This window comes from Schistocerca nitens, chromosome 1, assembly GCF_023898315.1.
Source record: "Schistocerca nitens isolate TAMUIC-IGC-003100 chromosome 1, iqSchNite1.1, whole genome shotgun sequence".
Classification (NCBI taxonomy): domain Eukaryota; kingdom Metazoa; phylum Arthropoda; class Insecta; order Orthoptera; family Acrididae; genus Schistocerca; species Schistocerca nitens.
Genome location: NC_064614.1, coordinates 1,218,151,576 through 1,218,178,997, shown reverse-complemented (window position 1 = coordinate 1,218,178,997; position 27,422 = coordinate 1,218,151,576). Strand labels below are relative to the sequence as shown.

The 27,422-nt window shown below is 38.4% G+C and overlaps 1 protein-coding gene across 6 annotated transcripts in view; it reads left to right on the top strand.

Annotated features, from left to right (window-relative positions):
• The window catches only part of LOC126201359 (arfGAP with SH3 domain, ANK repeat and PH domain-containing protein), a 315,685-nt gene that overhangs the window by 266,333 nt on the left and 21,930 nt on the right, over positions 1–27,422 (top strand). For 4 of the 6 annotated variants that reach the window (XM_049936782.1, XM_049936780.1, XM_049936781.1 and 1 more), the window contains exons 13-14: positions 1,312–1,530; positions 23,451–23,695. In XM_049936782.1, the coding sequence (XP_049792739.1) occupies positions 1,312–1,530; positions 23,451–23,695 (464 nt within the window). The remainder of the gene's footprint in view (positions 1–1,311; positions 1,531–23,450; positions 23,696–27,422) is intronic. The other 2 variants (XM_049936784.1, XM_049936783.1) reach the window with 1 other exon arrangement.

Below are 27,422 nucleotides of genomic sequence, written 5' to 3'. Positions count from 1 at the left end.
TATGAGTTGCCCTATAGCTGAGTTCCCGGATACACTCTTGGTTCACCCTGTACCACTATTAAAAAAAGTTCTGGAAGGTTAATAATGAAAATAAGTGTAATGCCGAAAGCCAATAATTCGGCAATCTTCTTTTACACATGTATGTGGATATGTTGTTTTATTTGTTATTAATGATGTTTGCTTTTATTGTAATTATTACTGTGATTTTCTTACCAAATATTTATTAGTCAAACTCTGTTTCTTACTAGACTTTTTTTAAATATTTAAAAATCAAACATTATTTTACCTCAGTTTTTCATCACAACATTGTGATTGCTTCATATAAAACAAATAAATGTTATTATATAATGACACTGTAATTCAATTAAAATAACTGTGTGGTTGTCGTTTCAATGAGGCAGCCATAGGGCTCAATGCGAGCCAATCGTAGTTCTCTCTCAAGTGCCAAATGCTCGCTCTGTTGCCTGATTTGCAGGTACATGTGGAGCTTCGTGAAGTGTGGCTGGCTGCACACTGACACCAGTGCACTCTGTCAACCACAGGATTAGTTTATTTAATTTGTAGCAATAACACAGTGTCAGAGACATGAATATTGACAGGAAAGTGCACTAAATTTGATGATACAACATAATGTGTTAATTATTAGCAGCAATAGTGAAACTGGAAATGCCTGTTGAATTATTCTTATTACACTAAGTACATATAGTCATCCCATTATGACAGGATTTACTCTACACATCAGACTCCAAGTGACTGCAATAAAGGCTTCTCGAAGAACTACAGCTCAGTGTTACATTCACAAGTTCCTTATTGTGCATGTCGACACAAAGGTTGTTAAAGGTTTTAATGTTTTGGTTTCTTGTGACATTTTATTTTACACAATAAACCCTTCCCTCGCCTATTCAGATTATGGAAGTAGCAAAAATTCTGAATCTGCAAGAAACTTTCAAAACTTGCATTCTTAATTGAAGGAAATGCATGCTTCAAATGATAGAAGAAGAGCACGCATAGTACTTCTGGTCACTTGTAATAATAAGGCCATCACACATGAGAATGGGTGGAAGTAACAATCAGTAATGTATCAAAACTCTGAAACTGGGGTATCATAACTTATTAAATGATAAACCTGATTGTAATGCTCTTGTTATGACATTAATTAGGATCGTAATTAAAATGTGAGGGTAAAATTGTTACATGATAACACAACATTGTTTATCACTTCTCTCAACTAATTGCTCTCTCAAAAATTCTATGAAGCATAGATCATGTAAAAGATGACAGTGAGCTTGAACATTGTCGTTTGTGTATTAGTTCCTGCCCCTAATGCCCATGGAAGCCTGAAGAAGAGAGCTGCTCCATTACCTCCAGTCACCAACATCTATGGAACATTGCCCAATAGTCATAGCCGAACGCCATCAGACCCAATTGTGGCCAACAGCCATGGTTATCACACGCTCAATCACCATAAGAGGTCACCATCGAGTGACTCAGGTGCTGTGAGCATTACAAATAGAACAGCCTTAATGTTAGGTGAGTTTGCGGCATTCTAATGAAGCATGCACTTTCATATTCTGCTTCCATATCTGTAACTTGCATGATATATGCCCTAAAGCCCTACGAGTAAAACATGCTTCATAAAGAGCTTTGTCTTGTGCTTTACACCGTAACATTACATGTAAGCGATGACCAAAAATATCATCTCTTATTTTCCTGTTTTATTGTGTTGCTTTCCTCAGTATCTTTGGTTTCCTTGCATTTATTTTCTTCTAATATTATAGTATCATTAACTACCTCCATTCATACAATCCAACACACAATCATATGGTGAAATCTGTCACTCGATGCACAGAAAATGGAAAACAAAAAAACAGGGATATTTCAAGTAAATGATGCTTATGTATTCAGTCCACCTTGGCATAGTTTTAAGGGGACTGTCATTCACAGCAGAACGCCTTAGTAGCTCATTTTCACAATAGAAATAATATTTAACAGTCTACATATCCTATTGCTAACACCTGTGAAATAAATGAGGAACTATTTAACAATCTCTATTTGGTGTGCTTTTGAAGACTAATTTCTAGTGGTATAAATTTATTAATATGTACAATATAAAATATGTGTATACATTAAGCAGTTGATGTTGCATTTAATGCTTTTGTCTTGTGAACATTTTTTCTTTCATTATGATACCTGATCAATATCTTAAATCCTTAAGATTTTCTCAGCACAGCATACCTCCTGTTACATTGTGGTATTCTTCCCAGAGAACACAGCTTTATAACTGGGAAATTGCTGTATCGTTTTGGCTTTTATTATCTGTTTCCTTTCCTGCATTCTTCTGGGTGTAATGAATATCTCTTTTAAAAAGTTGTTATTGCATGATGTGTTAAGTATGTATTTAGTTCAGTATATGTAACATCTATATTTTAGAATTGTTGGCAGAATATCATACTTATTCACACCATATGAAATGAGCAATATGTAATTTGGTTAATATAATAGTAACAATATTATGAAAAGGAAAGTTGCCACTCACCAGACAGCAGAGATGCTGAGTCACAGATAGGCAAAACAAAAAGACTGTCAGGAATAAACCTTTTGGCCATTAAGGCCTTTGTCAACAATAGACCGTGTACCGTGTGCGCCCACACACACACACACACACACACACACACACACACACACACACACGACTGCAGTCATGTGTGTGTGTGTGTGTGTGTGTGTGTGTGTGTGTGTGTGTGTATTGTTGACAAAGGCATTAATAGCCGAAAACTTTATTTGTGACAGTCTTTTTCTTATGCCTATCTGCAACTCAGCATCTCCACTATATGGTGAGTGGCAACTTTCCTTTTCATAATATTGTTACATTCCATGCTGGATTTTCCATTGTTTGGTTAATGTAATAGAATGGTTATGAAATCATAAAAAATTGCCTAGCTTGATTTGAGTAAAATACTTCATCTAAATGATTATACTTTATTGTTCAGAATTATAATTTATGTATCGGATTCCAGTGAAACTATTGTGTCATCTTTGTAGGCACTACTGGCAACAATAATTTTACTTAGAGTTAATGATGACACAAAAAGCCATACATACCAAACAAGAAACACACTGTGGCTGACTGGAGATGCCAGAAAATAAACAACTGTCAAAGCTCTGTGCCATGTTCCTATCATATCTTTCTCTCTATGTACCTGTGTTCTGTTCTTTTTGTTCTTTTCTACATCTATGTATTTTTGAAACTATCTATTTATTTAACTACAGAAGCTGTTATAAAATATTTTGTCACAAGTCTTTGTAAAAAAAGATTTGGTGGCTAATATGGATCTCATATAAGATCAACTGTACCAAACAGAAAATTTGCTTGAGAAAACTATAAAATTATGACCAACAGTTGCTGGTGAATACGTACCTTGAGGTGGTGAAATATTAGTATTTCTGGTATGCACATATAAAAATTCACAACACTATCCAAGCTTTTTGGGAATTAATAGTTCCATCCTTAGGAAGAAGAGGGGGTAGGTTAAGGGTCACAGCACTGAACCTTTGTGATTAGTGTTAAAGAAAGGAATGTTGTTGTAGTCTCCTGTCTGAAGACTGATTTGATGCAGCAATCTAAGCTAATGCAAGCTGCATCTCGGTGTAACTGCTGTAGCCTATATTAATTTGAATCTGGTTACTGTTTTCAAGCCTTCCACACTTTCCTCCATTCCTAGTTAGTTTCTCGATGCCTCAGGATGTGTCCTGTCAACTGTCAACCAGTCCCTTCTTTTAGCCAGATTGTGCCATAAATTTATTTTCTCCCCAATCCAGTTCTGTACCTCCCTATTAATTATTCAGTTTACTCATCCAGTCTCCACAATTCACAGACCTTAAGCTTTCCTCTGCAGCACCATGTTTCAAAAGCTTCTGTTATCTTTGTGTCTGAACTGTTTATTGTCTGTGTTTCACTTCCACACAAGACTACAATCCAGACAAAATCCCTTCAGAAAAGACTCCTTAAAATTCAAATTTTTCATTGAGTTTAACAAATTCTTATTTTTCTGGAATACTTTTCTTGCTACTCCCAGTCTGCAATTTCTATCCTCTTTACTTCTGTCACCGCTGTCCAAATAACAAAACTTATCTACTACTTTTAGTGTCTTGCTTCCTAAAAAAATGTAAATATTGTATGGCTTTGTTGGCTGGGGAATCACATGAGATGGCGTCGGTTGCTTTTCAGAAATGGTGTTCGTCCCCCATGCATGTTGGTCCATTTCCGTGCAAATATGAGAGAGCTGTAATGTATGTGTATTTGTAGAGTGTAGGTGAGTGCAAGGCATGTGCGTATAGTGTAGTGTTATGTTTGTGTGATGTGTTGGTGGTGGTGATAGTGATGGTGGTGATTATGATGATCAGAGAAGGAAGAGTGTGAAACCTGGTGCCAGCACATAGCATACTCCTCTCAAATAGCACTAAGGGGGGCCTCCTAGCTTAACATCCCCATACAACTTATGGATCACCATCAGGTCACATTCTCTCACTTTATGAGCCGTCGTGGAGAGATATAGAATTCGGCATAAATGCCGGTGTTCAGGAACTGTACACTACCATCTGCTCTCCCCTTGCTAGCCAAATACTTGCAGTGAAAATTTCATCCACCACTATCTTTGAATCGAGCACCACTGCACAGAGATGTTCTAGTCACTTCAACTGCAGAGGCAGGTATTTCAATTTCTAATTGAATTCCCTTATTGTTGCCTTATTTAATTCAACTGCATTCCATTATTCTTCTTTTCCTTTTGTTGATGTTCATCTTATAACCTCTTTTCAAAATGATATCAATTCTATTCAGCTGCTCTTCCAAATTCTTTTGTCATCTCTAACAGAATTACAATATCATCAGCAAATCTCAAAGCTTTTATTTCTTCTTCCTGAACTTTACGTCCCTACCCAAATTTCTCTGTGATTTTCTTCATAGCTTGCTCAATACATAGGTTGAATAACATTGGAGATTTGGTATAACCCTGTCTTATCACTCCCTTTTCAACTACAGCTTCCATTTCTGCCACTTGACTCGTATCATATCTCCCATATCATCCTCATCTACTTTCTCTTCCCTTTCTATAATAGTGTTGTCATGTTCTTTTTCCTTGTCTACTCCTTCTGCATATTCCTTCCACCTATCATCTTTCACTTCTTTCTTCATACTGGCTTGCAATCTGAACGCTTGATGTTCATAAAGCTGCTTCTTGTTTCTCCAAAGGTCTCTTTAATTTACTTGTAGGTGGCATCTTATCCTTTCCTGAGTCATGCTTGCTTCTACAACCCTCGTATTTGTCCTCAAGCCATAGAAGCATAGGCAGTTTGCACTTCCTGTCAATCCCGTTTTGCCTTTAGTGTAGTAGTGGTTCATCTAATGCAACTAACTGAAAGGCTGTTCGTATTGTGCCATATTTGCAGACAAACCATGTCTCCAAGAATATAGAAGCAACTAAGGGATGACAGAAAACACAAAAAATGACTCATTTTTGCCAGTTTCAATTGTTGCATTGTTATATTTTGTTCTATTGCCAACTAAATTCAATATCTTGAGTGTTATTGAAGAATTTTTTTGGGCCTTGTCTTTTTGCCTTTTTGATCTTCTGCTGCCTTCATTATTTCATGTCTAAAATCCACCCACTCATCTTCCATCATATTTCTTTCCCTTGTTTCAGTATTTCATTGCCTAAGGCTATGTTTAAAACTTTCCACAAATAGTTATTCTTTTAATTTATTGAGGTCCCACCTCATTAAATTCTTATGTTTCTACAATTACTGCTGTTTTACTCTGTATTACATTAACAAATTAGTTATAGCCAGCATCTACAGCATGACCCTTGGAAGTGTTTTGCAGTTTACAGAATGTAGATTTAAAATCTATTGTTTTATCATTATCTAATCTATGTCAAAACTTCTGGTGTCTCCAATGTCTTCCATGTGTACAGCCTTCTTTCATAGTTCTTAAATCAGGGTTTGCAGTGATCAAATTATGAGCTACATAAAATTGTACCAGACAGCTTCCCCTTTCATTTCTTCCTCTCATTCCATGTTCTCTTACTATTTTTCCTTCTCTTCCTTTTCTTTCTATTGAATGCCTGTCTCATGCCACAGCTGATCCTCAATTACCTGAATAACTAGGCATTTATTCTTGGGTTAGTCCATCTCCTACTTCCCCTTCTCTCTGTCCATCTCATCCTTCCTTCACCCGACTTTCACTGTCAATCTCCTCCTCTCCTCTCTCTCACTGTTTATCTCCTCCTCTCCCCCCTCCCCCAACTGCACTGTTCATCTCTTCCTATGTTTCCTTTCTATGCCAATCTCCTCCTCTCTCTGTCAAGTACCCCTCCCCCTCTCTCTAACCATCTCCTCCTCCCCCTTATCCCCACAGTATTTCTTTCCAGATCATAACTAATTCATGTTCCAAATTTGGGTGAAACAGTTCCATAGGTTTAGGTTGAGCTTTCTACCCATGGCTTTGCCCATGTACACATGTCATTTATATTTCACATATATGTAACATATTTCACACATATTTGTACATATACTTTATCTGTATCTCTAGCGAACTCTACTCCACACTTTAATTTTCATGTAACTTAATGTTTATAATGTTGTATTTCCTGAAGTATGTGCTGTATAATGATATACTTTTGCAGGTACATGTTTTAATGGTATATGTGGCTACTGTCTGCAAATAGTCTTTTGAATAAAGTTAGTAGTAAAGGAGTAATAAATGAAAATGTCATGCATGATATGGCAGTTTTTCATGCATTTCAGTGTTTATGACATCACATATCCTGAACTATATGTCGTACAATGATATAAATTTCCTGGTATGTTCAGTGGTAAAGTTGAATATGGTCTGAAAAATGTGTCAAAAATACAGTTACTTGTAAAGAAGTAGTAAATTAAAAGTCGTGCTTCATGTGGCAGTTTTACTGCAAGAACAGCAAAAATGTGGTAACTGACAAACTTTTTTCCTTTTATCTTTGTGTGGGGGTTGTCAGTGAGAAAAGTTTCATAAAGATTTGAAATTATGTGTAGAGTTTGTCACTAAACTATCTTGTTCTCAAATACTGAATGATTAAAATATGGCTATTCACACGTTGTGAGCTACACTGCTTTTCCACCCCCACTGCCACACCTTTGATAGATTGGTGTTCTTACCCCCACTGCAATGATTTCCAGACAGTAAGTGATATACAGAATTGTTAAGGCTTTCATGGCCACTTGTTGACAAACTGCCTATTGGCTTCTGTCTCGGGATCTTTGGCTGATGTTCATCTGATGGTTTTACTGACATTTCGCCAGCGCGAGTAGCTGGCATTGTCAAAGCTTCACCCTCCATTGCCGGTGGTGAACTGGAGCAGAGCTCGCGGCCGCAGACTATATGCCCAACGTCCGAGGACTTCTCTGCAGTCATATCTGGTGCAGTTCTCCTCCTGCTACCTACGGCAGTCATTCACTGCAGTATGGGAAGCCAAGATCCGTTTACCTTAAGGCTTTCCTCTTTCTTGTTGAAGCTACAAAAACACACGAATAGCTTCAACAAGAAAGAGGAAAGCCTTAAGGTAAATGGATCCTGGCTTCCCATATTGCAGCGAACGACCGTGCAGGTAGCAAGAGGAGAACTGCACCGGAAATGATCGCGGAGAAGCCCTTGGACATTGGCACGTCAGGTACATGTAGTCTGCAGCCGCGAGCTCGCCTCCAGTTCATCACCAGCAATGGATGGTTAAGCTTTGACAATGCCAGCCACTCATGCTGGAAAAACGCCAGTAAAATCTTCAGATGAACGTCGGTCGAAGAACCCGAGACAGAAGCCAATAGGTAGTTTGTCAGCAAGTGATACGTGTATCAAGTTTGGTTGAAATTGGTCCAAGGCTTAGGAGGAGATGTGGAACATGCAAACATTGAATGACTATATAATATGCATGGATTTCTTTTATCCCATCCTACATTCTTGCAATCTCTTCATGATCTGCAGAGCTAAAATAGTATATAAACTGGTATTACCATCATGGATGTTTGTTTTGTACGCTACTGGCCATTAAAATTGCTACACCATGAACATGACGTGCTACAGATGCGAAATTTAACTGACAGGAAGAAGATGCTGTGATATGCAAATTATTAGCTTTTCAGAGCATTCACACATTGTGATGCCTCGTGTAAGGAGGAGAAATGCGTACCATCACGTTCTCGACTTTGATAAAGGGCGGATTGTAGCCTATTGCGATTGCGGTTTATGGTATCGCGACATTGCTGCTCGCGTTGGTCGAGATCCAATGACTGTTAGCAGAATATGGAATCGGTGGGTTCAGGAGGGTAATACGGAATGCCGTGCTGGATCCCAACTGCCTCGTATCACTAGCAGTTGAGATGACAGGCATCTTATCCGCATGGCTGTAACGGATCGTGCAGCCACGTCTCGATCCCTGAGTCAACAGATGGGGACGTTTGCAAGACAATAACCATCTGCACAAACAGTTTGACAACATTCGCAGCAGCATGGACTATCAGATCGGAGAGCATGGCTGCGGTTACCCTTGATGCTGCATCACAGACAGATGCGCCTGCAATGGTGTACTCAACAACGAACCTTGGTGCATGAATGGCAAAATGTCAGTTTTTCAGATGAAAGCAGGTTCTGTTTACAGCATCATGATGGTCACATCCGTGTTTGGTGACATCGCGGTGAACGCACATTGGAAGCATGTATTCGTCATCACCATACTGGCCTATCACCCGGCGTGATGGTATGGGGTGCCATTGGTTACATGTCTCGGTCACCTCTTGTTCGCATTGACGGCACTTTGAACAGTGGATGTTACATTTCAGATGTGTTACGACCCGTGGCTCTACCCTTCATTCGATCCATGCGAAACCCTACATTTCAGCAGGGTAATGCACGACTGCATGTTGCAGGTCCTGTATGGGCCTTTCTGGGTACAGAAAATGTTCAACTGCTGCCCTGGCCAGCACATTCTCCAGATCTCTCACCAATTGAAAATGTCTGGTCAATGGTGGCCGAGCAACTGGCTTCTCACAAAACGCCAGTCACTACTCTTGATGAACTGTGGTATCGTGTTGAAGTTGCACGGGCACCTGTACCTGTACATGCCATCCAAGCTGTTGTGTTGGCAGAAGAGCCAACACCGTGTTGCGAGAGGAGGCCGAAATGCACGCGTTTAAGCTCACGCAGACTGGCGTGAGGTCTGGAACAATTAAAGGAGTTGAGTCTACTAAATAAAGTAAGGAGTTGCTTGAATACTTAACTTTAATCCACAATTGGAGAACATCGCTCTTGATGATACATAATTACAATCTCAATATAAACTGGTAATGGCGCCTTGCTAGGTCGTAGCAAATGACGTAGCTGAAGGCTATGCTACCTATCGTCTCGGCAAATGAGAGCGTATTTGTCATTGATCCATCTCTGGCCAAGTCTGCTGTACAACTGGGGCGAGTGCTAGGACAGCTCTCTAGACCTGCCGTGTGGCGGCGCTCGGTCTGCAATCACTGACAGTGGCGACACGCGGGTCCGACGTATAATAACGGAGCGCGGCCGATTTAGAGGCTACCACCTAGCAAGTGTGGTGTCTGGCGGTGACACCACACAAGCTCTGTTTGACTCAATGCCCAGACATATCAATGCCGTTATTACGGCCAGAGGTGGTTGTTCTGGGTACTGATTTCTCAGGATCTATGGACCCAAATTGCGTGAAAATGTAATCGCATGTCAGTTCTAGTACAATATACTTGTCCAATGAATACCCATTTATCATCTGCATTTCTTCTTGGTGTAGCAATTTTAATGGCCAGTAGCGTATTTATCTTGGTTGCTATAACGCATTCACTGTGCTCTTCATTGACGTTTACCCATATTTCTGTCTTTCTTTTCTCTTTTCTCTCTCTCTCTCTTTTTTTTTTTTTTTTTTTTTTTTTTTTTTTTTTTTTTTTTTTTTTCAATTGTTAGGCCTACTCCTGCATTAAACTCTGCTTCATTTTGCATTTATAATACTGTACTCATCTGGCTAGACTTCCTGTTCTTACTGCCACTGCAGTTCACTCATTCCCATTATATCTCTTCAACCTATCCATTTCCCTTTTTAAATTCTTTCAACTACCTATCTGATTAAGGAATCCAACTTTATGGACTCTGACCCATAGAAAATTTGTTCTGTTTCACTAGATTACATCCTCCTGAATCATCCTCACCTGAATATCTGAATGGTAGACTATTTTCCATGCATAATATTTTACTCAACAGGATGCCATCATCATTAAGTGATACTATAGAACTGTATGCGCTCAGAAAGATTTACAATTGTAGTTTCCCATTGCTTTCATTTGTACACAGCACTAATATGAAGGGCTTATTTCAATAGTGGTACAAGTCCATTTTTGTTCATATTGAGATACAGAGTCCTAAAGTTAAATGAGCACTGAAAAATCTGCAGTTGAGATACCAGAAATATTCCAGCATATGGCTTCTTGCTAGAGATGAACGTTTCTTTCTGTTTGTTTGGCTCATTAATTTCAGAAGCATTATAGACAGAAAAGTGGAGGTAATGGACTTGTACCACTATTGAAATAAGCCCTTCATAGGATAGTGCCGTGTTAGGTAAGTGTTATAAAGTCATATCAGTCAATCCTCCAGATTCCTGCCACTGCAGCTAATGAAAACACTTAAAAGTACTTAGAATGTTGCCTCATAAATGTATGTCTTGGGCAGACATTCTCTCTCCTGGTAATCTTACAACTGTATATAACGATGATGGAAGTAGCTGGGTGGAAAAATAAGGGAAAGGCAACCATTCACCTATAGCAGACCAGTGTGTGGTGCACAGAAACTCATAACAGAAAACAGTATTCACACTAGCTTTTGAGCTCTTGCTCTTTCTCTAGCAAAAGTACAGACATTGACACACACACTCTTGCAGTCATGGAAATGCAGTCAGTCTACAGTCAACCGGAGTGAATTCTTAAACACTGATCATGTGAAACCTATCTTATGCTTTTCTTCTCATGACATCCTAAATGTCAGGCTGGTCAGGTAGATGCAGTGCTTCTCAAAGACATTTCACTCATTATCACACATATGCCTATTATCGTAAGTATGATCACGTGGTATATAAAGTGAGAGTCTTGACTGGATCGTGGATGTCTTGATTCTCAGGTCCCAGGATGTTATCTTAGATGGAGAATAATCACAGATGTAGAAGTAACTGCAAGTGTGCCCCAGGGTAATGTATTAGGACCCTTGTTGTTAATGTCAATATTAATGACCTTCCAGACAATGTTAAAAGTAACCTCAGACTTTTTCACAGATGTTTCAGTTAGCTGTAATGAAGTACTCTCCTAAAAGTCTGCATAAGTGTCCAGTCAGATCTTGATAAAATGTCAAAGAGGCTCAAAGGTTAGCAAGTTGCTGTAAACGTTCAGAACTGTAAAATTGTGTGCTTCATAAAATGAAAAAAAAAGTGGTTTCCTATGAGTACAATATCATCAATGATCCACAGTTAAAATAAGTCCTCTTGTCCAAATACCTATATGTAACAAATTTTGTGGTACAACATGGAATGATCACATAGGATCAGTTGCAGGTAAGGCAGTGGTCAGACTTTCATTCTTTGGCAGGGTACTGGAAAAATGTAGTCAGTCTATAAAAGAGAGTGCTTGCAAATCACTTGTGCATCCCATTTAAGAATGTTGATGAGTTGTGTGGGACTCATACCAAATATGACTAATAGGTGCACAAATGGTCTCGGGTTTGTTTGACTGATGGGAGAGTGGCACAATAATGTTGATAAACCTTAACTGGCAGATGCTTGAAGATAGTCAGCAATATCCTGTGAAAGCTTAGTTACAAAGTTACAAGAATCACTATTAAGTGAAGAATCTAGAGATTCTTCAGCTCCTACATGTTGCTCTTCTAGGGACTGTGATGACAAATTTCATAACAATGAAGTGTATTTGTGTGAAGTGAAGTGTATTGGTGTATATTTTCACAAAGACGTGTGGAGATGTGTTTTCCATGGCTGTCAGTGTAGAGTAGGTGTACTTTGGTGCATCTTTGCATTAGAAAGTGCTTCTCTTAATCTTTCAAACATTGGAAACTTCAGGTAGACGTACAACATCGTAGGAAAAGACAAATTGCTACTTAACTTAAGGAACACACGTTAAGTTGCAGACAGGCACAATTAAAAGACATTTACATAAAGCTTTTGGCAACAGCCTTCATCACACACCATTCATATACGAAAGGAAGCACACCTCATGCACACATGACCGCCAACTCCAGCATCTTGCAACTCCAGCATCTCAGCCCGAGACGCGTGATTGGCGGTCATGTGTGCATGAAGTGTACTTGCTTTTGTGTGTAAATGGTATTTGTTTCTCTTTTGATGATGAAGGCTGTGGCCAAAAGCTTTCTGTAAGTGTCTTTAAATTGTGTCTGCCTGCTACTTAACATGTCTTCTTTATGGTACGTAGCAATCTGTCTTTTCGTACATTGCCATTTTTGTAATCTTTATCAGAAGTTATCACAACTGGGGTTTTGTGCCATAAATTTATTTAATAATGACATCATTGAGCTTCTACTTACACATTGTGGTTACTTGCTTTTTTTAAAACATAAATGCCACTTTTTCTGCGAGGAATGACCATTAACAACAACACTGTTGTGCACTAGGAATGTTTGCAGTGAAGTGCTTCATATTTCTTCTCCAGCTCTTGATTTTTCCTCTGAGGTTGTTGATATTTTGAATGGAATATCACTAAATCATGTTTTAACATAGAAATCATTTCTTCTTTTAACTGTAGCCTGCTCATTGTTTCATATTTTGTGGACTCACTATACACTGATGACATGTCCAGTCGTGTTTGTTTGAAATTTAGTTTTACATATTCATCATGTTACCAGCACTTGCAGTCAGTGCACATACCTTCCATATTGTTGCACAGATTTTACAAGCAAAACTATAACTTTTTAAAGAAACCATGAAATCATTACACAATCAGCTATCGCTTAGCACCATTTTGAACTCATTCCTTGTTGTCTCTCTTCTTTGAACAATGCAATACGCTAATTTCCTAACTTATTGGCTGTTGCAAAGTTTTAAAAATAACAAGCAGATTAAACAATGGAAAATCCAGGATGGAATGTAACAATTATGAGAAGGAAAGTTGCTACACACCATATAGTGGAGATGCTGAGTCACAGATGGACACAACAACATAGTCTTTTTGTTGTGCCTATCTGCAAGTCAGCATCTCTGGTATATGGTGAGTAGCAACTTTCCTTCTCACAACAAGCAGATTTTTATACAGAATATGAAAAAGATAACAATGTGCTAAAAATCTGTCAAATTATACGTAAAATGTTTACGAAACCATACTGGTGGAAGTGGGTTTGGCCATTCTGTTCAAGAAAGCTCGTTATGAACAAGGTCAGAACATCATCTAGGATTCTGTAACAAACAGAAATAAGTGGGATTGGATAGTAGTTTTTGTATCACTTCTCTTACCATTCATGTAAATGGGTGAGGCCCGTGTGCTTTTCCAAACCTGCAGCACATTTTTTTTTGTACAAGGTATCTATGGAATATTATGGTTAAAATAGAAGCTAAGTTTGCTTGCAGATTCTATGTAGAATCTGAAACTGATCTCATCATGCTTGGGATCTTTGTTTATTTTTAGTGATTTTACCTAATATTAATGCCAATACCACTATTGGTTGCAGGTGTATGAGTTGGGATCGCACTTCTGTACCTCTCTTAGTTAAGCAGCATTTGAAAATGTAATTCAGCAGTTGTGTTTTTGATTTGCTGTCCTCAGTTTCAGTTCCTGTGACAACAGTAACTTTTGGACAGTAAACTTGGTGCCAGTGACATCATGTATGTGTGATCAGAATTTCCTTGGGTTTTGTGAGAGGTCTTTTGATAAGTTTCTGCTGTGGTAGTCATTGCAAAGTTCACACATTGACAACCAGGAATGTTTCATTTAGCATCTCTCAAACTATGGCTCTATGCTTTCTTCTACACCTGTTGTGCTGCTGTCACTGTTTGTTCAAAAGTTTAGTTACAGTGACTGTATGCCATGGAGGATTCCTCCAATTACGAACTGTCTACAAGGTAGACATCTAGGCAGTATATGGTCAACTGTTCTTCTAAGCTTCAGCCACAGTTTCTCTAGATGCTTCTGCCCAGAGGTGGGTGTATCAGTTTCCTGTTTGAGATGTGACATGACTGCCATAATTATCTAACTTACTGAACATGTAGATCTTCCTTTAGTAATCATTGTTGCTACAACTGTCACATGGTCACTGATACCAGTTTCAATACAAACATCCTCAAAGAAATCAAGTCTAGTGTTGCCATTAGGTCTATAATATTTCGATCATGAGTGGGCTACTGAACTGTTATATGTAGTTTTCAGAGAAAGCATTTACTAATATTTTGATGGATGCCTTATCATCCCCATCAAACTGTAATTTTCCCAGTCGATTGTTATATAATTGAAGTATCCTTCAATGATGACTGTATGATAGGGGAACATTCATACTAGCGAACTGAGATTTTCCCTTAAGCTTTTGGTTATCTCTAGTAGTGAGTCTTACCGTCAATAGAAAGACACAATTAGAAATTATGGTCACCCTTGATACAGCATTTCACCCTAACTATCTTGCATGCAGTGCCAGTTACTATCTCAGTAATACAGAGTATCTTGTCTACTGCAACAAATTGACCACCTTCATTTCCTAGTACCCCATTATTTTGATATGCATTTATATTCACCCGAAAATTCTTACTACTGTCAATTTCAGGTTTGTAGTCAGCTTTCTGTACCTAATATTATATGAGCTCCATTGCTCCTCAGAATGCATCAACTTCTGGGATGGCAAGCTTAATTTTTTCCAACAAGTGCTGTAATCTGCAGTTGGTTCCATGTTGCTCTGTCAGTGCCTAACAGAATAGCCTCTTGGAAGTCTGGGATGAAAGGTGTCATTTGGTGCACTGTGTGCCACAATTTGCAATTGATTGCACCTGGTTCCCTCAGTGGTTGCCAGAACAGCCTCTTCAGTATGCTGAATGGGCCTGCAGAGTGCACAACGTGATGTTCTCATCACTTGCTGCCATTTTGTTAAGGGGTACCATTATTCACTGTTACATTGTGCTTCCTACAATTAATAGACCCTACTGTTTCATGTTAGTCTCGTTTGTCATAGGACAAAGCAGGTTTCTCAACAGGTGAAATTTATCTCACTGGCTCAGTGTCTCCTCAAACTTGTTGGTTAGGGGGTGAATGAATAACCTTAATTCTTCCTGATCCCTGCATCCCCTGTATAGGACACCCTAACTCCACCACTGACATGCTACAGTGATAGGTCCTGTACTTCTTGTTGAGGAAACTACTCACTGAATAGTATAGTACTTGAGATACCTTTGACTCTGGGAATTTCACCCAATGCAACCATTTAGAGCAGTTTCCAATAATATGGCAGATATGAGAGTATTTTCCAGCTTCTTATGAACAGCATCAAACTTGCACCATGCTCAAGAACAGCATTCATCTTGGGGCTGCATTCTAACTGGTGCAGTGTTTATCTGAACACTGAACAATAACATTAAATTATCGTCATTGATATTGTTTTACTGTCAGTATATGTTACACTACATGGATTCCAAGTTTCCTTTTAAGATCTGAAGTTACAACAACCAAGAAAATGGTTTTTGTAAATAAGTGTGTAAAACTTGGGATAATACTTTCATATTCTCTGCAATTAACTTTGTGTTTTGAACTTTTGTTGAGGTTATCTCACTAACAGACTCATGCAACACTGTCAAAAACAGAACAAATGTGTGACAGATGTGGACAATATATACTGTTGTGGAAGTGGGAAATTAAAAATGCATCTTTAACAAATACAGTTTTACAAAGCAGCAGTTGAATGCAGAAGAGCTAAAAGCCAATCAAATAGTGATGAAAAGTGAAAATATTGTATAAATCATTGAAGAACTTGTTCTGCAGTAAGAGGAAAATGATTTTCTGAAAAGAAATTGCTGCAAAAGTTTGCAGACCACATAACTGTAGCCAATAATTTGCTATCAAATCAAACAATGGAAAATCCATTACAGTGTTACATTCAATAATTTTCTATGAAATACATTATGCACAGCACTTGCATAAATCCAAAAATTCTCCAAAAGATTCCTTTTATCATCCAAATATACATTTAAAATAAAATCGATAGGAAGACAGTCCTGTTGCATTTTAGAAAGGTATTGATGAAACTATTTGTTATGAATGACATTATCAGAAATGTGCCAGTGTGACATTCATGAGGTGAATGAACAGCAGATACACAAGGTAACATGCATGCTAAAGAAAACATTCCTCTGGTTGGAGTGACAAATCCATTGAAATTACTAAGTTGTGCCTAAAAGTAATTTTAAAACCTCTTACCTACCTGACCAATTGCAGCCGCAGAGAAAACATGTATCCAACAGTTCTAAAAATGAGTGTTGCGAAACCACTGCATTATAAAGGAATTAAGGAAGCTGTCTCCAAGTATATACCACTCTCATTAATGCCCACCTTTACTAATATATTTTAAAGTATTGCCCTGTCCCATCATAGTGCCTTTATCACAAATAAAAACTGTTTATACGTACTCGGCATGGCTTTAAGAAAGAGCTAAGTGCTACCACAGCAGTTATACAGTTGATTGTTCAGAGGATGCAGATTGCAGACGTACTTGGAGACCTAGATAAAACCTTTAAGCTCCATAACCCATAGGCTACTTCTGAAAAATCTGAAATCATATCATATCAGGGATTCATCCATCAATCTTCTATCCACATACCTGTTGAACATAAACAATACACTAAGCTGAGAAAAAAATCGAGATTATAAACTTTCAAACAGTCAGTAAAGAAGGAGAAAAAAAACACACACACACACACACACACACACACACACACATGTGTATCATAGCATAGTCCTTTAACTCTCATATAGCAAGCTATGCAGCTGACATCTCTGTCTCATAGTATGGTGCAGCGCAGGGATGCCAACCCACAGGTCATGTGTGGTACAAAGCAAGCACCAATACAGCCCAAGAAGTGAGCACCTGTGGCACCATCAATAAAAAATAAAAATTTATTTTTATTTGTAATGTTATGAAAGTAATGAAATGTCACATAGAAAATGTCAAATTAATTCCAGTTTGCTTTTTTAGAATAAATAATAATACATTAATAAATTCTAAATTTCTAAATTATTTAGTTCAACTACATACCTGCAAGTCTCCGGGTGTCCATTCCTCCACCTCCCCCCCCCCCCCCTCCCCTCTGTGGTTGGTAAGTTAAAATGCTGGGCACCCCTGGCGTAGACTAAAAAGTTAGAATCTTTTGCTGTTAGGAGTGTAATGAAATTAACTAACATCATAAGCTGGGGTGAATCCAATGAAAAAAATACCACCCATTTCCTGTAGTGACAATGCAATACAAATTTGAACTGTTATCTGTATAAACTTGATGATGGTGTATTTTCAAGTATTAATTTATTTTTAATGCGTAACTGCACTGTTTATTTTATTCTGATTGTTGATCGGTTTCATCTTGCAATGTGAGGTGAATTCTTTCATTTCCATGTAATAAATCCAATCACTGTTTTGAATGTTAAAAATATACTAGCGTCTTTACAAAACCGTATTACATTTTATAGCCTAAACAAGTTTTAATAAATACATTAAATTCCACCATACCTGTTATAAAAGCACTTTCGTTCAGGCAAGTTAATGAACAAATTTCATTTTCAGTAATTCTATGATGCTCTGAATATGAAATATAATTACTCAGTCTTATAATCATCTGTCCCTTCAAATATGAATTTATGTCACCTTCTGTGTTTTGGCACAACTTTTTTTAATAATTTGAACTCTTTCTACCTGAGTTGGATCTTCAGTTTCCAGAAGGACAAAGTAAACATTACCATCAAGAACTTTCTATCTCAGAAATGTCATTTCATAAGTGTCATTCAAGACATTATCAGTCTCACCAATAAAAAACCTGAATGATTTTTCCTTGGAAATTTCAGTGGGGAAATCATTTTTATTGAAGTATTGGCCTTCCTTTATCCTTCTCCTTGTTAATTTCTTCATTTTGTTTTGACTTGTGCTGGTCTACAACACTGTTAGATGTTCATGAGTTATAATCTGAATCACAAGGAATGGTCTCCCTGCTTTCAGCACTGTCACTATTACTTTCATTGAAGTCCCTGACAGCAATATCACCTTCTGGGGTCAGCGATAAGCTTGCTTGACATGTCTTCAAATAACATTGTAAGTAAGCTCCAGTATCATGGCTTAAAACTGATTATTATGACAGCTGCTTTGGAAGATTTTTATTTTCAAGTACATCCACGTTGTCCTGATGTATATACAACATCTGGTGTTATATTCCACATGAAATTCTAAAATATTGATTTCTTGTTGATTTTTTGCTGTTTTATACAGTGTAGTATAATATTTTGTTGTAATATTGTAGATATTTCCTGTAAATTTTTTTGAAAGTTTACACTACAGATGAACTGTCAAAAACAATTACAGAAAATATCTAAAATATTAGATCAAAATATTACACCGCACTGTATAAAATGGCACAAAATCGATGTGAAATTGATATTTTAGAATTTCACATGAAATATAACAAGAACATTCACCAGATAGTCACACCAGATGTTATATATACTTCATCGTAGACATACTTGAAAATGGAAATCTTCTAAAATAGCTGTCATTATAATCAATAAATCTTGTTTACGTAGTGTTACTGGAACCTTACTTACAATGTCAATGATAAACACTTTGCTTGGAATAGCACTCTTCCTGTTTGTTTAGAGTGAATCTGTTTCAATTGAATTTTTAAAGCTGCTGTCCAAGAAACTTCTGGTGTGTCAGTGTCATTTTTATCTGTTTCTTCTGGAATTTGTGAAGTGTCTTTATCAAGGCAGAAAGGGAAAATTCCTGCTTTTTCAAAGTCAGGTATAACATTATATTTAGTAGTGGTAGTTATCTTTTTAAGGGCTCCTTTCAACAGTGTAGGAAATACAGATTTTGCTGAGACCGATGACCTCGCTGTTTTGGTCTCTTCCCCCAAACAACCAAACCTAACAGATTTTGCTACCATCCCTCTATATTTCCTTTTTTAGCCAGTTAACACATTTCTCCAGGTAAGTTTTAGAGATCTTATATAAAGTAGCTGACATAAATTAGTGAAGTTAGGTGTAGAAGCACAAATTGAATGTCGTGCCCTTGGCACAGCTTAATCACATTCAGTGACAGATGACTGGAGAGACTGTCACATATAATCAGTTTAAGTCCCTCTAAATGCTGGACAATATGAATAAACCATGATTCAAACATTGTTAGGTCAAATCAACTCTTTGATTCATATTATAACCTGCACCAGTCATGCCTCCTTCAGTCCAAGATTGAAGAGATGTTTTGCCCTATATATATAGTGTACAGAGGGAGGATTGTGCCATCTGCAGCCACCACCGTCATTACATGCATACATGACCTAGAACTATCCACAATCCATACAGGATGTCTTCTACCTTACTCTGCTAATACTTTCACTTGTCTAGGATGATAACAAAAGTTGGCATTGTCAGTTTAGTACATTGGAGGGAGGAACACAATTCAAGGACACTTCAAGTTTCTTAAAATAATCAATCACTGTTTCTTGGGTAACTGCTGCCCTTGCCCTCTTTAGATTTTCATTTACGCTACCATTAATTTCTTATTTATTTTCGGAAAACCTCTTGCTCACTCATCACCAGGTTGATTGTCATGAAATCTGTTTTCAATCCACCCAGCTTGATTAAGTTAGGCCATTTGAGACATCCCTAACATCACTATTTATCAAAGGAAATCCCCATTTCACACAACAGAATATTCGTTCAACCAAATTTTTTTTCTCCTCACTGGTGGTTAATGCTACTTTACTATTTTATATTAATGTTGTATAAGGAATTGTATATTGTTCTGAAGTCTTGTGAATGCATAATTTTCCTGATTTGACACAGAATTTGAAAGAGATTCTGGGTTGTAGTTGGATTTGCAGGTCGGTCCTTGGCTCCAACCAATAGTAAGGTTTGAGTGTGGGGCAGACCCCACAATGCCGTGGACCCAAGTTGTCAAGAAGGCACTGATGCTGACTCCATAATGGTGTGGGCTACATTTACATGGAATGGACTGGGTCTGGTTATGTTCAGCTACTTGAAGGCCATTTGTAGCCATTCAAAGACTTCATGTTCCCAGACAGTGATGGAGTTTTTATGGATAACAGTGTGCCCTGTTACAATTGTCCCTGGTTGGTTTGAAGAACATTCTGAACAGTTCTGGTGAATGATTTGGCCACCCACATCACGCAACATGAATCCCTTCAGACATTTATGGGGCATAATTGAGAGATCAGCTTGTGCACGAAATCCTGCACTGGCAACACTTTCACAATAACGAGTGGCTGTAGAAGTAGCATGCCTCAGTATTTGTGCAGAGGACTTCCAACAACTTGTTGAGACCACGCCACATCGAGCTGCTACACTACACTGAGCAAAAGGAGGTCCAACACAATATTAGGAGATATTGCATCACGTTTGTCACTTCAGTGTATCTTCTTAAAAGAAAGATGGTGGCCCCTGAATTTAGTTTTATGGATTGAATTTGAGACAGAGAGTCAGGCAATGGTTTTAGATATCTGAAGAATGGTATATCAACCTGACAGCATGTCAGTTTGACCCCGGCACACGCCATCGGTGAAAGCTACTCACTATCACTCCGCTCAGTCTTGTCACACACCGTGTGTTGTTCTTCATGGTGTATGCATTCTCAACTTCCTCCACAATTAGGAGAAACTTTATCTCACAACAAGGGATTTGTCTTGGTGAAAGGACACAATATCTAATGTGTCTCAAGGCCTACTTAGTTTAGTGAAAAAAATGTCGTAGTAATCGGTAGCTTTAAACGGGCCGTATTAATGGGTCTCCACTGGCTGTCACCGGATTCAAAGAAGGGGTTCTCTACCTGGCGCAAGGAAGAAGATGGTGAAGATGTATCCAGATGGCTTCTGATGACATAACAACAGCATTTCTTGATCAACTGCAGTACATTTATTGCAGACCCTGTAGGCGAGATTTGCTTCTGCTCCTAATATTCTCAGCGGCAATGAAGGTGGCTGGCGGATGCTCACATGTGCACCCACTGCAGATGCTCACGTGTGCCCCCACTGCAGTGACTGTAGCCATGGTGGTGGAACCTGCTGCCTTGGCAGTGGCACTGAGGCCTTACTGGGTTGTACGGTGGTGGCTGGAACCACGCACTGTGGGCCTCTATTGTGATTGTGGCTCAAGGGTGTGGTGGCAGCTGTGGGACAGGTCTGCACCCTGTCTCAGCGACCATCCCCAGCTGTGACTGTCTGGCGTCGATGGTCCGGGGTCCATAGCCTTGGCCCCAGTCACGGCATATGTGGGGGGAGCACCCTGGGATAAGGGCAATAGTGCGTTATCACATCACGTCCTAAGTTATGACTCCCATCACTGGCAGCTGTTGATGATGTCTAATAATAGTTACATGGCAGCATCAGCCTGGTGCCTCCTAGGCAATGAACTACATTACAATGGTGACTATTATGATGACTGTGATGACCCTGAACTGATTGTGGCACTAAATGGTACAGGCTCTGCATCACTCGCACACCTCACGATCGACGACGGTGATGATGAGTTGGCTGCCTGTCCTTAAATATGGCTTTCTGTCTCTGATGTCTACGGTACTTCTTCTCCAGTAGGTTAGTGGAACATTCTGGTGTTGCTCGGCTGGCATAACTGACCCGATTACCGCCCTCGATGTTGACACCTTGGCGTGTGGTGAGCTGCTTCTTGTCACATCCTCTGCTGGCCAGTGACACAGCATTCTCCTTTGTGTTGCTTAAGCAGGCACTCCACTGACTCACTTGCATCACAGTACCCTACCATTGAGCTGTGCAAAGTAATGTAACATATATACAACTTCTGGCTCCCAATATTCCTTCACATTGTAATTAACTTCATTACTGTAAAACCTCCATCTTTAACTAACTTAATTGCTCTAATCATTTGACTCTCTACACATGGTCAGATATACCATACAAAAATGACATTTTGTAATTAGACATGCATAGTGTCTAAGCAGTATTAACTATGAACACAAAAATGAAACAGTAATACTAGAGATGTTCATATTCCAGCAAAAGCTTTTGCACTGATGTATTTACTTCAAGAGTGCAGCACATGAATTACACGTCTACTAAAAATGCCATATGTTGGTACCATGTGCTCCAGCAAGCGGCTCTCATAAAAAACTTGGTCAAGAATTCTGAACAATGGTCAGCTGTGATTTTCTTGTTAAGATGCCACGCTCAGATACCCAAATGTTGAAAAATAGGTACATGATCAGATTCACCCCGCCTGGTTGGATTCACCTCATTTTATGGTACTTCAACAATCGAGACCTTAAGGCAAGTGTCACCAAATCTCAATTATGACAAATAAAACAGACAGTTCTCACCACACAAATGTAAATAATGTAAGTAACTCTTGGCAATAGAAACTCGTAACTGTATTTACAATTATGGGGATTTATGTTGTTGAAAACGTGGTAGATAAACTGCATTAATTTTTTATGTGGAAAAGGTAGTAGTGCCTTATATCTCCTCAGTAAGCTTGCAATGATAGTTCATAACCAAAATTAAAAATAGTACACTCAGCAACAACTCACCTGTTGTTGTTATGGGACTGAATGATAGGGCTGTACAGCTGATGTTCAGTTAAAAAGGAGGGCCATAAGATGTATACACAGAATAGGCCATAGGAAGCATGCTGTAAAATATTTGTGCAGCACAGGTGCTTAACAGTCCATTCTTTTTACATATTTCCATTAATTAAATTTTTATTTGTCAACAAAGTAAAGTTATCAAACTCAGCAATGTACACAATCACATCACCAATAAAAAATATAAGTACTTCTGGCAAAGAACAAAATGAAAAGTGGCAGATCAAAGCTAATAATTCAATGGTTTAATTTCATTTAAGTCACTGATTATCTTATGAACCATAGCATATCCCTGTATCCCTGTATGAAAGTATAAATTGGATGTAAGTTACAGCTACTGTTTTACATCACATATTCTGTAAGTGTAGTTATTACAATACTATTATTTTTATGTTTACAAAAGCTGTCTTTTTGATGGCTCCATTGCAAAGAAAATGTAATCCAAAAGACTTAATAACATTCATTTCTGTTCCAGCTACTATCATTCCAAAATATAGTTTTTCATTTAGGATCAATTAATAAAAATCTTGGCCATTCACAGCCGGTGCAAAGCAGGTTCTGCCACCTGGTGAGCCACCATCACTGAAGTCGCTTAATGCGGTGCTGGATAAAAGCGGTGGTGTGCAGCGACCACGGGGGCCTCCGCCACCAGCACCGAGCCCGGTTTCCAGTACCGGGAGGCTAGCCAATGGTCGGTCCACTGAGAGCATATCGTCCGTTGCATCAGATGTTGAGACTGCAAGCTCTGGAATTAGCCTGCACAATCCAATTCCTCCTCCTCGAAAGGTGAGTTTGTGCAAGTGCAGACAGTTCACTGCTTTATATTCATATCTAGCTGTACACAATTCTTTCAAAAGTTTACTTGTATTCACCCTGTACCATTATTGTATGCTGCAATGTTGTGGTTTCTGATATGCTTGTGTACATTAAGATATTGGACACCCAACATTTTAACATTGCACTTGATAAAATAAAATGTATCGCATCTTAAGTACCAGTTCAGTAATTGGAGAATGAAGAAGGTAGTCAGGAAAATATAAAATAAGTAAGGACAGACCTACATGTGATGCATTCTAGCCTCCAAAATCTAAACCTACAGAGAAGACAAGAACCCATGTCCAGATGCTTAATAATGAATTTTAAACAACTTGTAAGCATGAGACAGTGGCTACAGGTGGAAGGAAACAAAGTGTGGAAGCAATGAAAAGTAAAGATACACAGAAATGCACAAAATGGATGAAAGAGAGAGAGAGAGAGAGAGAGAGAGAGAGAGAGAGAGAGAGAGAGAGAGAGAGAGAGAGAGAGAGAGAGGGGGGGGGGGGAACAGGAGTGAGGGCTCTCAGCAGCAGTAGTAGATTGTTGATTAATACCACCAACAGTCACCAAACTGATGGATGCAGTGATGAGATGAAACAGTATTAGAATGGAAAACAAACAAGGGAATAGAGTTTATCCAAGTAAGAGCAAGAGAGTTACTGGAATGGTAAGAGGGAAGTTGGAGATCGAGAACGGTGGAGATTTAGGCCAGGACTACTGCAGGAACAATGGATGTCCACAGAGAGTTTATTTTGGAAGGAGGTACATGTGATGCAGTAATTTTAACACTAAAAGGCTTTTGTACTCAAACAAATGTCAAGTGTAATTACAAACTATGTAGGAAAGCTAATCAAATGGCAATAGAGAGTTTTTTTAAACCTCATCAAATAACAAGAGTGGCAGGATGTTTATAGTGCCGATAACATAGCTGACAAATATAATGCTTTCCTTAACACATTTCTCATGCTCTTTGAGAGTTGCTTTCCGTTAGAATGTTCTAAATGGGATACTAGCAGTAAAAGGCAGCGTGGGTGGCTGACTAGTGGGATAAGGATATAATGTAGAACAAAGCAGGAATTATATCAAAATGTTAGAAGTAGTCACAATTGAGCTGCAGTAGCCTGTTACAAACAGTATTGTAAGGTGTTTAAAAATGTTATTAGGAAGGCAAAGCGTATGTGGTATGCAAATAGAATAGCTAATTCACAGGATAAAATTAAGGCAAAGCGTATGTGGTATGCAAATAGAATAGCTAATTCACAGGATAAAATTAAAACCATATGGTCAGTTGTGAAGGAAGTGTCTGGTCAACAGCACAAGGTCGACGATATAAAGTCAAACTTCCTGGCAGATTAAAATTGTGTGCCGGACTGAGACTCAAACTCGGGTGTTCTAGTCTCAGTCCAGTATGCAGTTTTTAATCTGCCAGGAAGTTTCTTATCAGTGCATACTCCACTGCAGAGTGAAAATCTCATTCCGGATATAAAGTCAGTTCGTAGTAAAAATATTTCTGTTACAAGTAAATCAGATATATGTACAGTATTTAACAATCATTTTCTGAGCATTGCTGGTGAATTAAATAAAAATTTAGTTTCTACAGGGAATCGTATAACTCTCTTGGCAAATGACTTTCCGAGATTGATGTCCGAAATACTCCTGTGTGATACAGACAAGAGGGAGACTGAGCAACACTTAAATCACTGAAGACTAGGGACTCTCATGGTTATGATGGAGTGCCTAGCAGAATATTAAAGTACTGTACTGCACAAGTTAGTCCTGTATTTAGCCATATTTGTAATTTTTCCTTTAGGAATGGTCAGTTCCCTGAACAATTAAAGTACTCGGTAGTAAAGCCGCTTTATAAAAAGGGAGAAAGGGATAATTTAGACAATTTTAGGCCTATTTTTATGCCACCAGTGTTTGCTAAAGTTATTGAAAAGGATGTGTATGTAAGGATAATTGATCATTTTATATTACATAATTTGCTATCAGATGGACAGTTCATCTATAAAAGTCATTTAACAACTGGAAATGCTACATTCTCTTTTCTCTGTGAGGTGCTGGATGGGTTAAACAGAAGGTTTAGAATGCTAGGCATATTTTTTTGATGTAACTAAGGCGTTTGATTGTGTTGATCACAAAATATTGCTTCAGAAGTTGGACCATTACAGAATATGGGAAGTAGCTCACAATTGGTTCACCTCTTACTTCACGGTTTTGATACTAACTGTGATGTGGGGTCTGAGTGGTGTACGGTCAAATGGGGGATGCCCCAGGGATCAGTGTTGGGGCCATTCCTGTTCCTTATTTATATAAATGATATGCCCTCTAGTAATATGGGTAACTCTGAAATATTTCTGTTTGCTGATGACACTAGCTTGGTATAAAGGATATTGTGTGCAACATTGGCTTGGTTTCAAATACTGCAGTTCATGACATAAGTTCATGGCTTATATAAAATAAACTAACGCTAAATCACGTAAGACTCAGTTTTTACAGTTTCTAATATACGGTTCAACAAAACCTGAATGGGCATGTGTTTAGTGAAACTGAACAGTTCAAATTTTAGCTAGGTGTTCAGATAGACAGTAAACTGCCATGGAAAGTCCACGTCCAGTATCTTGTTCAAAGACTGAATGCTGCCATTTTTACTATTCGAATGGTATCTGATGTAGGCGATCGTTTGACACGAAAATTAGTCTACTTTGCTTATTTTCATTGCTTATGTCGTATGGTATTATATATTGGGGTAACTCTTCCCATTCTAAAAGGACATTTTTGGCTCAGAAACGGACAATTTGGGCAATAAGTGGTGTAAGTTCGCAAACCTCTTGTCGACCCCTTTTCTCAAGTCTGGGTATTTTGACATTGGCCTCTCAGTATACATATTCTTTACTGTTGTTTCTTGTTAACATTATCAGCTTATTACCAAGAATAAGCAGCTTTCACTCAGTTAATATTCGGCAGAAATTGGACTTCTGTAAGTCTTTTGCAGAAAGGTGTGGAGTATACTGCTGCATCCATTTTCAATAAGCTATCACAAGAATTCAAAAATCTTAGCAGTATTCCATGTGCTTTCAAACCAAAACTGAAGAGTTTCCTTATGGGTCACTCCTTTTATTCTGTTGAGGAGTTCCTTGAAAAATTAAGCTGATTCCTCTGTTATATTGTTGATTGCATTTACTTAAGCTTATGGCTTGACTTTTATGGGTTCAAAAAAATTGTGTTTTTATCTGTTATTTCTTTTATGATGTAATTTCATGTACTGACACGTTCCATGACCTTGGAGATTTGCCCCTCAATTTGGTCCTATGGAACTTGGCATGTAAATAAATAAATAAATAAATAAATGTGATGTGTCTATTGAAACAACTGTTGAAATCATCACTGATTTAGTGCACAACACATTCTGCAACCAGAATACTAATTTGGTTGGTGAGAGCAGCAACTTGGATATCACTCATATCATAGCACAGTGATTAGATAACCCACTCATATTCAGGAGTAGCTGTGTTCAAACCACCATCCAGTTACACTGAATCAGATTTCCTGTGGTTTGCCTAAAGTACTTGACATTTTGGATCTGAGGTGTGATCCCTGGAAACAGGCCACAGTGATGTTACACTCCCATCCTCATCAAATCTAGCTAATGCTCACTTGTCAGTCTTTAAGGACTGCAAGATGAAAATGATGTTGG